Source organism: Alexandromys fortis, unplaced genomic scaffold (assembly GCF_014885135.2).
Source record: "Alexandromys fortis isolate MF-2015 unplaced genomic scaffold, M_Fortis_MF-2015_v1.1 scaffold_373, whole genome shotgun sequence".
NCBI lineage: Eukaryota > Metazoa > Chordata > Mammalia > Rodentia > Cricetidae > Alexandromys > Alexandromys fortis.
Genome location: NW_026068244.1, coordinates 395,197 through 410,879, shown reverse-complemented (window position 1 = coordinate 410,879; position 15,683 = coordinate 395,197). Strand labels below are relative to the sequence as shown.

The 15,683-nt window shown below is 48.2% G+C and overlaps 1 protein-coding gene across 5 annotated transcripts in view; it reads right to left on the bottom strand.

Annotated features, from left to right (window-relative positions):
• Positions 1-6,570: 6,570 nt before the first annotated feature.
• The window catches only part of Iqsec2 (IQ motif and Sec7 domain ArfGEF 2), a 78,826-nt gene continuing 69,713 nt past the window's right edge, over positions 6,571-15,683 (bottom strand). For 4 of the 5 annotated variants that reach the window (XM_050131215.1, XM_050131210.1, XM_050131211.1 and 1 more), the window contains 6 exons: positions 15,438-15,563; positions 13,017-13,116; positions 11,958-12,119; positions 9,940-10,113; positions 9,411-9,460; positions 6,571-8,837 (listed from right to left, as the gene is read on the bottom strand). In XM_050131215.1, coding sequence (XP_049987172.1) covers positions 7,872-8,837; positions 9,411-9,460; positions 9,940-10,113; positions 11,958-12,119; positions 13,017-13,116; positions 15,438-15,563 — 1,578 coding nt within the window. In that variant the 3' untranslated portion in view covers positions 6,571-7,871. The remainder of the gene's footprint in view (positions 8,838-9,410; positions 9,461-9,939; positions 10,114-11,957; positions 12,120-13,016; positions 13,117-15,437; positions 15,564-15,683) is intronic. The other variant, XM_050131214.1, reaches the window with a different exon arrangement.

The following is a 15,683-nucleotide window of genomic DNA, read 5'->3' as shown; positions in this document are numbered from 1 at the left end:
GAATCGAATCTGAGTTCTCTGCAAGAGCAGTCAGTGTGCTTAACTGAGGCACCTTCTCTCCAGCTGTTTCTTCTTCTTTTTGTTTGTTTTTCAAGACAGGGATCCGCCTGCCTCTGTCTCCAGGCGCATGCCTTTAACCCCAGCACTCGAGGCAGAGACAGGCGGATCTCTGTGAGTTCGAGGCCAGCCTGGTCTACAAGAGCTAGTTCCAGGACAGGAACCAAAAAGCTAAGGAGAAACCCTGTCTCAAAAAATCAAAATAAATAAATAAAGGCATGCACTACCACCGCCTGGCTCTTTTTCTTTTAGATGGAGTAGTACTATTATGTTGATCACGCTGTTCCTGAGCTTGTGTTCTCAAGCAACTCAACTATCTCAGTCTTCTGAGTGGGACTATCTGCAGGTGTGCACCACCATATTCAGATTGTACTCTGCACTACTATAAGGGCCTTAAGATATATGTGATCGAGAAAGAGAGCTTCAGAGAGAGACATACTCAGAGACAAATATAGGTGTATAGTATGTGTATAATCAAAGAAATTAGAAAACTATAATATCTAAGAGTATCTTATGATGCCAGAAAAAAGGTGATGCTCAAAGAAAGAGACAGATACTTAACAATATAATCAAAACAATGACAATCCAAAATACATTAGGACAGTGGTGACTTTAAATTGATTAAAATGAAAATCCATAACCACACTGAGAAAAAGGAAAGTTTGCTCACTGATATCTTGTTCTTTTTCTCCTTCCTTCCTTCCTTCCTTCCTTCCTTCCTTCCTTCCTTCCTTCCTTCCTTCCTTCCTTCCTTCCTTCCTTCCTTCCTTGTTTTTCAAGATAGGGTGTCTCTGTGTAGCCCTGGCTGTACTGAAACTCACTCTGTAGACCAGGCTGTCCTCAATCAAACTCACAGAGATCCACCTGCCTCAGCCTCCTGAGTGCTGGGATTAAAGGCTTGCGCCACCACCACCTGGCTGTTCTTTTGGTTTTTTGAGACAGGATTTCTTCTTTTTTTCTTTTTCTTTTTGGGTTTTCGAGACAGGGTTTCTCTGTGGTTTTGGAGCCTGTCCTGGAACTAGCTCTTGTAGACCAGGCTGGTCTTGAACTCTCAGAGATCCGCCTGCCTCTGCCTCCCAAGTGCTGGGATTAAAGGCATGTGCCACCACCGCCCTGCGAGACAGGATTTCTTGTAACCCAGGCTGGCCTTGAACTCCTGCCTCCATCTCCCAAGGTCTGGAAGTATTATGTTCCACCACACTCATTTGAGAACATTTAGAATTCTAAACAAAAAAATATGAATGGAATAATGGAGCCGGGAAATCATCAACAGATGCTGAAATTTCTTTCTAAATATGATGACATTATTAACATATATAACTATAACCCTGATGCCTAAATCTTAATCTGTCTGTCTCTTTTTTTTTTTGGGGGGGGGGTAGGTGGATAGAATGAGATGGTCTTATTCTATGGTCTAGGCAGTCTTAGAATTCACAGCATTCCTGCTGCTTCATTCTACAAACTTTGTATTAAATTTGTGAGCTACCATGCCCTTTCTAGGTGCTGATTTCCAAACTCTTTACAAGAAAACAATCTTTGTTTTTTTCTTAAAAACAAAACAAAACAAAAACCTGATTTAGAGGTTGAGGCAGGGAAATTATAAGACTCTAAGAATATCTAGTGGTGCCAGTAAAAAAGGTGGTGCTCAAAGAAATTTGGACACAAAAGTCACCTTAGAGGCTATCTACAGGCCAAAGCAGGGCCATTTTGTGTTCATAGATTTGGTTGATTTGTTTATTTTTATAGTATTTGGGATTGATCCTAAGACTAGTGTATGCTAGGCAAGTGCTCCTACCACTAAGTTTTATTTATCGTTAATATCTTTTGCCAGTTTGCTTGTTTCTTCAAAACAGGGTTTCTCTGGGTAGCCCTGGCTATCCTAGAACTCTGTAGACACAAACTCAAGGGATCTACCTGCCTCTGCCTCCCGAGTGTTGGGATTAAAGGGATGTGCCATCACCACCCATTTTTATGTCTTGCTTTTTAAGCAAAAGGTGTCTCAGAGATGGACACCTTTTCTGTGAGTTCAACGCCATTCTGGTCTACCTGCTGGGCCGGTGGTGGCACACACCTTTAATCCCAGCACTTGGGAGGCTGAAGCAGGCGGATCTCTGTGAGTTCAAGGCCCGCCTGGTCTACAGAGCTAGTTCCAGGACAGGCTCCAAAGCTACAGAGAAATCCTGTCTCGAAAAACCAAAAAAAAAAAAAAAAAAAAAAAAAAAAAAAACAAAAAAAAAAAAAAAAAAAAAAAAAAAAAAAAAAAGGAAGAAAAGAAAAGAAAAAAGAAATTGAGAGGAGAGAAGTAAGGAGAGCAGAAGGGATGGAAGGGAAGGGGAGAGAAAGAAGACAGATAGGTGAAAGGTAGTGGTTTGAAGGAAAGAGAAAGAAAAGAGAAGGGATAAAGATATTTGAGCCTTTAAAAAGAAGCAGTTTGCATTAGAATAATAGGAAAATAACCGGTCTACAAAGTGAGTTCCAGGATAGCCAGCGCTACACAGAGAAACCTTATCTCGAAAAACCAAGCACCAAAATAAATAAATAAATATAAAAAATAAAAAAAATTTAAAAAGCTGAGTGATGAGATAGCACAGTGGGTAAGGGCGCTTGCTACATGACAAGAGTTTGGTCCCTGGAACCCACACAGAGGAAGGAAAAGGGAAGTCACACAAGTTGTTCTCTGACCTCCACCATATGTGCCACTGCCTCAAACACACATCATGCACACAAGCACAAATAAGGACACAAATAAGTAAAAGGTTTTTAATTAATGTTTTAATTAGAAAGAGTCCTAAGGGGAAGTACTGAGGTGATGGGCCATTTGGCACTGCTTGCCACAGAAACAAGAAGACCTGAGTTTGATCCACAGCATCCACGTAAAAAAGCCAAGTAATCGCAGCACTGAAGTAGAGACAGGTGGATCCCTGAGGACTGATGGGTAGCTTTAGTGAGAGACCCTATCCCCAAAATAAGATGGAGAGCAATTGGGGAAGATACAGAACATCAACCTCTGGCCTGCACACACACACACACACACACACACACACACACACACACACCCTGGGGAACCAATGCTCACACTTGCTAGGGAAATGTTTTCCTACTCTCTGCCATCCTTGTACTACAAGACAGGGCCTGCCATGGTATAAGCCCCTCACCCCATAGTTGACAGCAGAAGTTGGCTCCCACCCTCATGATGCTGATTAATTTGTGTTTGGTTCCGTTTAGGGCTTTCTGAGACAGGGGCTGAAGTATATCTCAAACTTGCGAGGCAACTCTGGTTGCCCTTGAACTCCTAACCTTCCCACCACCACCTCCCCACAAAAGCACTGCGATTACATGCCTGTGCCATCACCTGGTTTCTATCCAAATTTCAGAAGATGCCAGGACCCCTAACAGGCAACCATTGAGAGGGCAACAGGTGAAGCTGTGAGAGTAACCTTGAAATGTCTGTGGTGATCCCAGGAAGCTAAAGATGCCTGGGTAATGGGAACATTTGCTAAGGAAAGCTTCAGCCAGCCAACAAGGCCAGCCCAAGAAAGGGGTCACGGGGGCAGGGCTTTCCAGGTTCTTTGGATGTTACATTATGATGCCACGTGACCGAGACACCAGACATGAAGCTACAGAATGTAATGTTCATCCTACTGGGTTTTCAGCCTTGCTTTAGTCCCTCCTTTCTATATCTTCATTCCTTCCTTGAGGAATGAGAATGGTTTATTCTGTATTACTACTGCTTTGGAATTCTGCAACTTTTTTTAATTTTAAAAATTCCATTCATCAATTAATTGTGTGTATGTGTTTGTGCAGCAAACGAGAGGGGAAGACTTCTGAGATCTTGGCTAGGACATCCTGTGGAGAACTGCTAACTTTTGCACTTATTTCTGTAGGTGGCCGAGAACAACTGGCTGACTGTGTGTCAAGAGGTAGGCATTTCACATGCATCAGCTAACAGTTGTACTGCAAGACTTTTATCTCCATTCTAGAGGTCAAAAACCAGGCTCTGAGGGGTCAGGTGAATGGGTCAGTATCTAAGTGCTAAAGGCTAAACTTTGCCAAGATAGAGCCAATCTCTAGCTGAAATGGGAAAAAATTGGGTGAGACCAAGGATAGTCTAGCTTAACCAATCGATGCTGTGCGGACTCCACGTCTGGGCTCTTCACACTCACGTCCAGTTCATAGGGGGGCACCAAATGCTTATATGGCTCTAGCTGCTGTTTCTTTGGGTAGCCTTTCAGCATGCTTTACCAGGAAGAAAACAAAGGCACTGATCCAAGAAGTACAGGCTCACCTAAACCATTCACCTTTGCACATTCTAGGAAAGCAGCGAAACTATCAGCTCAGTTGTCTGGGACCTTGCTGCCTCTAAGAGCCATTACACCGTCCCATTCTTTCTGTGCTAGGTTGAGACCCAGGGTATAACTAACTACTGGTGCTAGAAATGGCTCCATTTTACAGCGAAGCAACTTGGGCCAGTGGAAATAGGTTTGGGTTACAAGAAAACCTCACCTCGACTTGCTGTGTGGCCTGTCTCCTCTGTAAAGGAAAGACAGCTATTTGTTAGTTAATATCCTAAGTATATACGCAGAGCTCATAGAAAGTTATCTGGACCTGGGTCTTCTTGGCTCAAGTCACCTCGCTGCTATCAAGAACAAAAATATGGCCAGTCATTGCATAGAGGGTCAGTAGCAGGGGTTCCAAGGCAAAACCAGGCCAGTCACAGCAAGAGTGACAGAGGCCACACGCTTTCCACATAGTCAAACTCTAGAAAGGAGATAAGAGAACTAACTTGCTGAATACCTACACCATCTGAGGTGCTAGGCATTGATTACTTCATGCAGTTATCACAATTCCATGTAGCTATAACTAGCCTGGCAGAAATGAAGATACTCTTTTTCCAAAGAAAAAAAAGAGAGAGAGAGAGAGAGAGAGAGAGAGAGAGAGAGAGAGAGAGAGAGAAAGAAAGTCGTTTTCTTTTTGTTTTTCAAGAAAGGGTTTCTCTGTAGCTTTGGAAGCCTGTTCTGGTTCTGTAAACCAAGGGCTGGCCTTGAACTCACAGAGACCTGCCTGCCTCCTCTGCCTCCTGAGTGCTGGGATTAAAGGCATGTACCACCACCACCCGGTTTGTTTTTATTTCCACTTATGCATATGTGTGTATCCATATATAAATATAAAAAAGTGAGTGTGTTGGATCCCACCCCCAAAATTGTGGAGTTACAGACAGTTATGAGCCACCATTTGGGTGCTGGGAATCAAACTCCAGTCCTTTGCAAGAATAGGAAGTGCTTTTAATCTCCGAGCCATCTCTCCACCCTGAATATTTTATTAAAGAGACACTTGTGTCTCTCAATCTAACTATCAGATTATTTAAACAATGTGCCTCAAAGAAAGGGAATTTTTCCATGAATCTCATGCCAGAAGAACTTGTCTCCAGGAAAGAGGTTTTCCCCAGTTCTAACCACCTTACAGGAAGAGACTGAAGCCCAGACAAGGAAGGGTCAATGGTGGCTGGAACCACACCTTGACCTGGACTGTTTTGTGCCTATCCATGTTCCTATTTAAAACTTTGACCTCCCAGCCGGGCAGTGGTGGCACACACCATTAATCCCAGCACTCGGGAGGCAGAGGCAGGTGGATCTCTGTGAGTTCGAGGCCAGCCTGGTCTACAAAGAGAGTTCCAGGACAGGCTCCAAAGCTACAGAGAAACCCTGTCTCGGGGGAAAAAAAAAAACTTTGACCTCCCTTTAGGACCCTGAAGATAGACATAGCGGAGGGTGGTGGTGGTGGTGGTGGTGGTGGTGGTGGTGGTGGTGGTGGTGGTGGTGTCTCTTTGTCCCTCTTTATAATATGGTCACACCGAATAAATCTTTTTCATTCTGCTTTCCACTTTTTGTTTGTTTGTTTGTTTGTTTGTTTTCGAGTCAGGGTTTCTCTGTGGCTTTGGAGCCTATCCTGGAACTCACTCTGTAGACCAGGCTGGCCTCGAACTCACAGAGATCCGCCTGCCTCTGCCTCCCAAGTGCTGGGATTAAAGGTGTGTGCCACCACCGCCCGGCTTTGCTTTTCACTTTTAATTTGGCTGTTTTAATTGGCTTAATGAAGACAAGTGGCTGAACCTGACTTGGGGCACAGGTTGTGACCGCCAAGTTCGATAGCATAACAACGTATGGTCATCCCAAACTGTAAACTGAAGTGACAAAGACTTGGATCATTCTCTGAAACTCTTGTGCCTAAGGGAAAACCTCAGGATGTGTACTAGATCAACACCAAAGTCCACGCCCCTGCCACTGTCGTGCAGACAGAAAACCCACCCTCATCTACCCCCCCCCCCCCCCCCCCCCCCCCCCCCCCCCCCCCCCCCCCCCCCCCCCCCCCCCGCATCCAACTGCAGCATTTTGCATGCCCAGTTGTCTGAACTATGATTAGCACATCACCTCCCTGAACTAGCACCTCTCTCCATGGGCTCCACAGTGGGGAAGGGGGCAGAAGTAGGAAGCAGAAGCCAGAGGTGAGCACAAGGTCTTTTATGAGGCATCAAATATACATTCTTATATACAAGGAGGGAAAAAGACAATGCCTGAATCCCCGCTCCGCTCCTCTCCATATAGTCCCTCCCACCAATGCCCTCCCACAACCTGAAGCCCCAGGGACCCTTTGACGTAGAGGGTCCATCTGTCTGTCTGTACTGCAGCCCATACTTGACAGGGGAGAGGAAGGCAGGGACTGTGAAAGGAGCTGCTGGATGTGTAGGGCAAGAAGAGGGGCTGGGACTTGTAAAAAATATATTTATAATAAATAAACAGGACTGCAGAGGGGCTGGCGAGGCAGTGGAGTTTTGATGAACAAGAGGGGCTTGGGCATTCTGGCTTGCAGCCCCAGCTCTGATGGCTTCAATCTCTGCCTCAGGAAGGACATCTTGGTGGTCCTCTGGGAGTCTTTCCCCAGGGCTGATGCTGGGTGCCCTGCCCCAGTGAGATATGTGTGGGTGATATCTGTAAAGTGCATTGTCTTCAGTTGTAGGTGGGAAAAGAAGAAGGAATGGGGGGGCATGCAATATGGGTGAGGGAGGGCAGTACCCTTCTCATCCCAGACCTGAGCCCCCCCCCCACCTCCAAAAAAACCTGTCTGGACTTTGATCAGGATAAGAACATTGCAGGGCAAGGCAAGTTCCTGAAGCCAAAGAGGTCTGGGCTGGGGCCTATTAGGAGGGCACACACAGACTGGCTCAAGAGAGGGAAGCAGTGCCCTCAGTGGGGGCCAGCACAAGCGGGGTTCCACCCACAGAGTACATGGACAGTCTGTGTCCTCCAGCAGGCAGAAAGACACATAGAGGTGTGTGGCTAGGCCCTGAGGTTTGGCCACAGCTCTACAGAGCTCTCTCCTAGCCCCACACAGCCAGAGGAGCTCTGGGGAAGCCTTCACCCCCACGGCTCCAGAAGCCTGCCTTCTCCACCAGCTTGTAAGGACGCTCCCATCTGCCCAGAGGTCTGAGACCACCAACTAGGCCTCCAGGGACCAGAAAGAGAAGAGAGGAAGATAGGAAAGGGAGGACAAGGACTACGGAGAGGCCCTTACCACTTGCCAGCACTGCAGTGCCCTAAGTTCAGGCTGCAAGTGGCAAGGGCCCTCCAATCTGAAAGGAAACCCCATGACAAGTGCTAGGGGTTAGAAGAAGGGGCTGGAGAGATGGAGGAAGTGGAAAGAAGGACACTGCTGAGTGTATATATATTTTGAAAAAACTGAGGAAGAAGAGAGGGGCAAGGTCCCTCTCCTGTGGACTTCCCCAGACTATCTGTTCCCCAGTACACTCATTCCATTCCTCAGACCACAGTGCTGATCCGGCTTGGCTTGGCCTTGGGGTTTGCACTGGGTGGATTAGCTGTGCCAGGGGGCCCAGAGGCGTGCAGTGGGCCATGGGGGGAGGTGGGTGGGAGGGGTGAATGTGGGGTGTGAGGGGAGGGTGGGGGCAGGGGCGGGTAGGAGGGGTGAGGGGGGATGGGTGAGTGTGGTGACAGTGGTGACTGGGGGTGGTGAGGGTGGGAGTAGGATCCCCCTGGTGGCCGGGACCCAGGGCCCCCAGCTGCACCTGCTGCTGGCATCATCTGTGGGTGGTGACTGAAGATGAAGTGCTTAGGGCCCTGTTTATGGGCAGGCGGGTGCTGTGGAGCAGGACTGTACAGGGGTAATGGGGATGTGGGCTGGTGCAAGGGGTGGCGGCCATGTGGAGCAAACTGAGGGTGTCCTCCAGCCCCTCGTCTTGGGGCTCTGCCTGGCCGGCCCAAGGTATAATGCTGGGGTCCTGGAACTGGGCCGTGGGCATGGAAGTGTCGATGTGGCCCCACAGGTGGGGCTGAGGCAGGTGGTGGTGGAATGGAGCCCAGTTGGGGCAGGGGTGGAGGCTGCTGAGGGGGTGGAGGCAGAGAGGGTTGCTGGGATGGGAGGTAGGGTGGTGGGGCAGGGCCCGGTCCTTGGCAATACTGGGCATGCAGGGCCTGAAGCTTGGACTGCCCATCAGGTAGCACCCCCATGCCACCATGGCTGTGACCATGGTGGTGGTGGTGATGGTGGTGGTGGGTGGAGGAAGCGGATGAAGACGAGGCAGAGGCCTGGCCTGTTGGCGGTGGTGGCATCTGGAAGGGCCCTTTGCCTCTCTTGCTTCCAAATAGGGAGCCCAGGAAAGATGAGGAGTTCGAGACTGGCCTCTGGCTCTTGTACTCCTCTGGCGGCGGGGGTGGGGGCGGAGGTGGCATCCTCTGGTGAGGGCGTGGACTGCTAATAACAGACCCCTGAAACGGGGGAGGGAGGGAAGTCAGGCCAGTCTACATATCTAAACCCCCAGCCCTAAACTCCACCCCTGTCCCTGAAGCTGGAGCAACAAGGACCCCCAAAGTAACAGCAAAAACCAAGCAGCAGTCCTGTATTTGTGGCCGGCTCTGCGGACACATCCACTACCTCAGTTGAATCTCAGAGGGCAGAGGAAGAATCAGTAGGACCTCCTTCTCATGACCATTTCTCAGGCCAAGAAAATGTTAGGCCTAGAGAGGCAGAGTGACTCGCTCGGGGTCAAAGAGCAGGATTTGGAGGTTAAAGTTTCTCGAGGCCCAAGTCCAAGGGCATCCCTATTTGGAGTTGGCCCTGGGGTTAAGAAGGGACATGGGAGAGTGGAAGACAGACTGAGAGACAGGCAGAGTGAGGACAGACAGAGTGAGGACAGATGGAGAAAGTGGTTGGCTGGGAGAGGCAGCCATATGGTACCCAGCACGGAAGAGGGGTAGGCAACAGGTCCCCTCCTCCTCTGGGGCTCCATGGCCAGGGCAGGGCTCATGCAGAAAATGAGTGGGGCAGGAGCTGACACTTACTTCGATGGTGCTGTCCAGCGATCCCACGCTGTTACGCCGCCCCCGCTTCCCTGCACCCACAAGCAAGGAGCCCAGCGTCAGAGCAGCAACCCTCCCTCCCCACCCTGCTGGGCTCCAGAGCTGGGCACCAGGCCTAGGTCCCTCCCAGGGACAGATACCCCATTACCCCTTTCCCCCATTAAAGAGGGGGAGGTAGGGAGGAAGAGAGGTTGAGAAGGAGGAAAGAGAGGAGGAAAATATGGAGGAGAGGCAGTAAAGGAGAGACAGAAGAGGGAAAAGAGGAGAGGGGCAGAGTCTGTGGCCCCACTTTATACTCCCTGGCAGAAACCCTGGGCCCCACCTGTTCTGATCTGGCTACCAGGCCCCCTGTGACATAGTGCCCAGGGCTCTGAATGAAGGCTCTGTGTGTGTGTGTGTGTGTGTGTGTGTGTGTGTGTGTGTGATGGAGGAAGGCCAGTGAGTGACAGGAGGCAAAGAGGACACCTGGTCCCACATCTCCCCAGCCAGGGAAGGGGCCCAAAACACTTACCTGCATCAGAGAGGTCTCGCAGGGAACTACTGAGTGCACCCCGCTTGAGCCCATCGCCTGCCCCATAAGTGTCCTCCAGACTACTGCGGGCCAGAGTCCCATTCACTGAGTCCTTGGCTCCTCCAGGCTGTGAGGCATTAGGTCGCATCATACCTTTCTGCTTCTCCAGCTCCGCTGGGTAGCAGTGGAGAAAATGGGAAAAGGTCAGGAATAACATTGAGAACCCACCTGAATTGATTGGCAGCCCACCTCAGTTTTCCTCCCTCCTTCTGCTCCCCAAGCTTTCTACCTCACCCCCATCCCCGTAGTACTTTTCCCCTCTATAACTACAACTCTATCTTCAAAGCTCCTTAGGTGCCCCGCCCATCCTATGCCACTGAGCCCTTCTTTTGCTTTCCTCCCTATAAGTGCCCCCTCTTCTTGCTTCCTCTCCCTCTTCTTGTCCGTCATTTCTTTACCCTGTTGTAGATAGGCCTCGCTAAACACCCCAGCCCTTTAAACAAGAGCTTTGCAACAGATGGCTCACAGGAAGGATGGGAAGGCCCTTCTAGCCTATGGTGAAAGACAGTCCTGTCAAATGTTCATGCAGTTCTCAAATGCCTTGCTTCATAGCAGAGAAGCTCTCGGAAGAGCAAGGGCACGAAACTGCCAGGAATCAAAGCCTTTATTATGTGCTAGGCAGAATGCTGGGGACAGCACATACCTGATCCCACTCATTCCACATTATGAGCATAGTCTACATTATGCAGGAGAACCTGAGAACTTGACAAGTTATAGAGTTTGCTCAGGGTTAGACAGTTGAAATCGGTGAAGCGAACATTCTAAAAGCAGGTCTATCTTGCTCTACTGGCCCCCCCCTATGCCTCCAATGAGGTCAGGAAAACTCCGATCTAGTGGGCCTCTCCTTATCTTGATATGGCTAATCTCTTGCCTTACATCTCCCCAGCGGCTCCAGGTCTCTACTGAACTGATACTCTGCCTTGCTGGCTGCAGACCTATCAAGGTCTGTTTCTCTCTGCTTTCTTTCTCCTCAATGCCATGTTACTTAACTATGACTGCTTAGCTTGGAGAAGAGAAACCTTGAAGGGCATCAAGAAGAATGAGATATAATCATTATTTTCTATAGCCCATGATCAAAATAACTTGGTGTAGGTCTCGGGTATTGAGCTGGACCTCAGTTTGGGAGCTGATATTGAGGAGAGGAGACAAGGAATGGTATTGTTGAACACCATGAATGCACTGGTCTCTCCTCTCTTCCTCTCCTTCATCTTCAACTTCTCCCTCTCTTCCCCTCTTCCACTTTCTCTCCCTCTCCTCTCATTGTAACAGAGACTCAATACATTGCCACAGCTGGCCTGGGAACTTGAAATCTTCCTGTTTCAGCCTTCCCAGTACTGAGATTACAGATGTGCAACCACTGTGTCTGGCTCTTTGTCAAACTCAGTGAAGATTTCTTTTTCTTTTTTTTTTTCTTTTTTGAGCTTATGTAGGAGTTTTGTTGAGATGAAGGGAGTGGGGAAAGGAAGGGAGAAGGAGAGAGATACAGAGAGAAAGAAGAAGAGGAGGTAAGGACCAGCCTGTCTCTTCAGAAGAGCAGTGGGAAAGAACTGTGAAGATTTCTTTATTCCTGTTTCATCTGAACAAAGGGTTCAGAGGGCTGCGGAACTCACCCAAGTTTGCCCAGCTAACAAATAGCAGACATGAAGTACGAAGCTACAGTCCTAACTCTTATGCCCTGAGTCTCCCTTCAAAAGAAGGAAAAGTTGGCTCATGATGAGAGGATGGGTGTGGAGGCCCCGGCATAGACTCACAATGGCTGGAATAATAATCTGAGGTAAGGAAGTAATGACCTTCTTGTCTCTGAAAGTATTCAGGCAGAAGGTGAGAGGTTCCTGGAATGAAGGTAGGAAGGTTGGGCAAGCTAGCCCTTAACTCTGCGGTTGTCAGAAGACAGGATTCTTGGTGTCTGTGGGGCACTGTATCATGACGGGAGAAGGAGTCATGCTATAGCTACTCACATTCCACACGGTACTTCTCCATCTCTTGCACCTCAGCAATGGACTCCCGCAGGTCAGAGGTAAAGCGCAACCTGTCTTGGAGGCTAGGAGCATTGAAGATGATGAGGACTTTTCGTTCCCCTCCAGGTACCGCAGACAGTAACTTGATCCCAAACTGATAATCTGCGGCAATGGGAGGGGACAGGAGAAGCTGGGTATTTCTGTCAGGTTTGAAGCAAAGTGGCTAAGACTAGAAACTGAGAAATGATCCAACCCACTCCCTGCTACTGCCAACCATCTGAGACAGAGTCGTGCTATTTGCCTAGTCTCAAACTCCTGGGCTCAAGTAACTTTTTTGTCTCTGCCTCTCAAATACTTCCCTACACATCACCTTGTACACCGTGGCAATTATTTCTGTAACACCCAATTCTGAAGTGCCTCAAGCATCTTCAGTGCTTTCCCTTTATCCCCGAACTCCTCAGACAATTTGTATTTAAACATTTGCTTAAACATTTAACTAACTAATTGGGTTTTCACATAGTGCGAGATATGGCCAGTTTTATTCTGAAAAACACTGGAATTTAACAAAAACTGCTCTGATCATGTAGAAACACCACAAATATATTGAAACTCAGTGATCGGTTTGGTTGTATGTTATCCCCGAACTCCTGGTAGCCTTGGCAACCTTATGCCAGACTCCAGGATGGAAAGGCAAACATAATTCTAAACTGCTTTCTAGAAACCTTTTCCTTTGTCCCTCTGCCTCTCACAATGACTTTGCTCTCTTGAATGACACTCAAGCATGCTCTTGTTCTCAGTTCAGCACTTCAAGCACGGGGTGGCTTCCACATCTGCTCACTAAGGAATATATAAAACATTGCTATTCCAGGTTCTCCAGGGGCCACACCCAAATCATACTCCATTCTAGTTTTCCTTCCACCCTTGGACAAGTAGATACTTTGGAGACTTTAATGCAATTGTAGAGGAGGACTTCAAAGGCTGGAAGCTCATGTAGACGAAGGGTGAGCATGGGCTCTGATAAACCCTGGGATGCATGCTAGGGTTCAGAAGGGGACTCACATGAGTTCTGGAAGAGCTGCATGTGCATCTCCACCAGGGGAAAGGACTGACGGAAGCTGTATGTCACCAAGATCTTCTTCTTCTGGAAAATTTTGGTGACCTTTGGCAAACAAGGGTGGGAAAAAGATAAGAGGCTGGGTTTAGGGTGGGGAATTTCCAAGTGATACCCATTTCTAGTAAGCACCTTCCGCACCCATTCCCCGTAACAGACATGCACACATGAGCACACATACCCACAAGGGAGAACTGAAACTTGAGGAAGAGAGAGGTGGGAGAAAACGCAAGTTTGTGACATTGTGAGCATATACAAACACCCACAACTTTTAAAGGAACTAAATGAATGCTGGTCCCTCCAGGAAGCTCGTCCCAGTACCTCACACAGACTTCTGTTTCCACCTTCTGAGCTTCCAGGGTGCAGGTTCTGGTTCTATACCTTTTCCCTTGTCAGACTCTATGGTAGTTCTGAATATGTGATTGCTCCCTGATGGCCTAGATGGCAGGGGCTCTAGTTTTCAGGTTCTTTCACCTACCCCAACCTCCACCATCAAGAGCTAGTGCATAACAGCAACTCCTGCCTAGCCTATGAACAGACTTAATCTCTCGCCAACCCAAAGTCTTTAGGCTTTCTGGATTTTACACTAACATAAGCTCAGACAATTTGCAAGTGACTATTTTATTCCATTTATTTTGTATGCTGGGGATGAAACCTGGAGCCAGACAAGTAACTCTATCACAAAACTATAGCCCCTTCCTCTACAAATGGCTCTTAAAACAAGCGTTTGATTTTAGGTTGGTTACAGTGCACAATGATGTCAAACACTTTTTGGCAGGGATGTGGTGCGGTGTTTGAGATAAGGCCTCCATCACATAACCCAGTCTGACCTTAGCTTCCTGTTCCTTTTGCCCCCACATCCCAAATGCTTTAGGTGACAGGGGTTTATCACCACACCATGTTGTAAAACACATTTTAGGTCCTAGTGAGTCCCTGAGAACAAGGACTGAGTCTGATTTCTCTCCATGTGCTCAATAGCCAGCATAGAGCTCCATACACAGAGTGGCGTCAGTGCACGAAGGGCATCTAACAGTGACTCGGTTCCTGTGTGGGCCAGGCACGCCTCTTGAAAATGTGATTGTCTCTAAACCCTCTTCTCTTTTGTAGGGCTGGGAATGGAACCCAGATCCTTGCATATGCTAAGCAAGCGCTCTACTACTGAACTGTGTTGCCAGGCACTGAGTTCTTAGTTCATCTTCTCAACAACTCCGGGAAATAAGGGTCAGCACTATTTCATGAAGCAAGCAACTAAGGTTTGGAAAGGATGTTGGAGGCATTTTGTCTAGAGTGGTAATTTTCAACTGGAGAGAGTACAGAACAACATCTGGAGAAGAAGATGCTGCCTTCTTTTCTTTTCTTCCCTGAAGAAGATGTTCTCTACCTCTCCCACCCATCTTTCTCTCTTTTGCTTTTCTCTGGAGAATACATTTTTTTTTTGGTTGGAGGTTTGCTGTTAGCTTCTAGTGGCTAACCCAGAGTGGTGCTAAAATACTACAGTGCACAAGACAGGCCCCTGCAAGAAAGGATTGTCTGCCTCAAAATATTAACAGAGCCAAGACTGAGAAACGCTGCTGTGAAGGAGAGAAGACCAAGGAAGGAACAGGGTTGTTGTTCTCAAATCCCTGGATTACTGTCTCAGAACAGAGGGGGGAATACTTATTGTGTTCCCAAGAAACGGTGAGGAACTTGAGTAGGAGGTGAACCCCATTAGGAGGCAAATTCTAGCCTGGTGTGGCGGTGCCCGTCTTTAATCCTAGCATTCCAGAGGCAGAGGCCAGTGGATCTCTGTGAGTGTGAGGCTAGCCTGGTCTACAGAGTGCATATTCCAGGACAGCCAGAGCTGTACAGTGAGACCCTGTATTAGAAAAACAAAACAAAATAAAAACAAACCCACCCCCTTTTCCCCAAAAGCCCACAACGGATTCTAGCAGTCAGGGCTAAGCCATCTTGAAGAGTGGTTCTTGTCCAGGAAATTCTGAAAATCCCTTCAGATCCACAGAATCCAACAAATCCATCACTAAAAGATGTGGTGTGCCACTGTACCAGTGACATGCTTGTTTTAATCACTTCCATCATCAAGACAACAGAAAGGTACGCAGGGCCGCAGATTCACAACCCTCTACTTCCTACTACCTCCCAGATTATAGGTCTATCATTTCCCCGCAATTCTCACATTGTCTGCCCTGGTGTGGCTGTCACCAAAGCAAAATGAAAGAAAATGAGGGCCAGAGAAGGGCTGTGCCTTACTCGAGACCGCGCAGATGGCATGCTGCAGCGTTCCAACCACACTCCACATAGCACGGTTGGCACCAGAGCCAACAGCTGTGCTGACTATCTCCCTCCCATTTCCTTCTGCCCAATGCCCATACCACAAGGAGGTCATTGAAGAGGAAAACCTCCCGCTGATGCAGCCCCAGTCTCTGGGGGCGGTTTGGATCTGGCACCTCATAGAGCTGGCAACAGCAAACCAGTCGACGGTGAGGAAGAGACAGGACCTGGATAGATGTGGAAAAATAGTTGTCAGCAAGGCCATCCAGCGGTTTTAGGCCTCTGGCACCTTAACGAGACAGAATGTATACCTGATACATATCTGTCACCCTGACACAAAGAATATA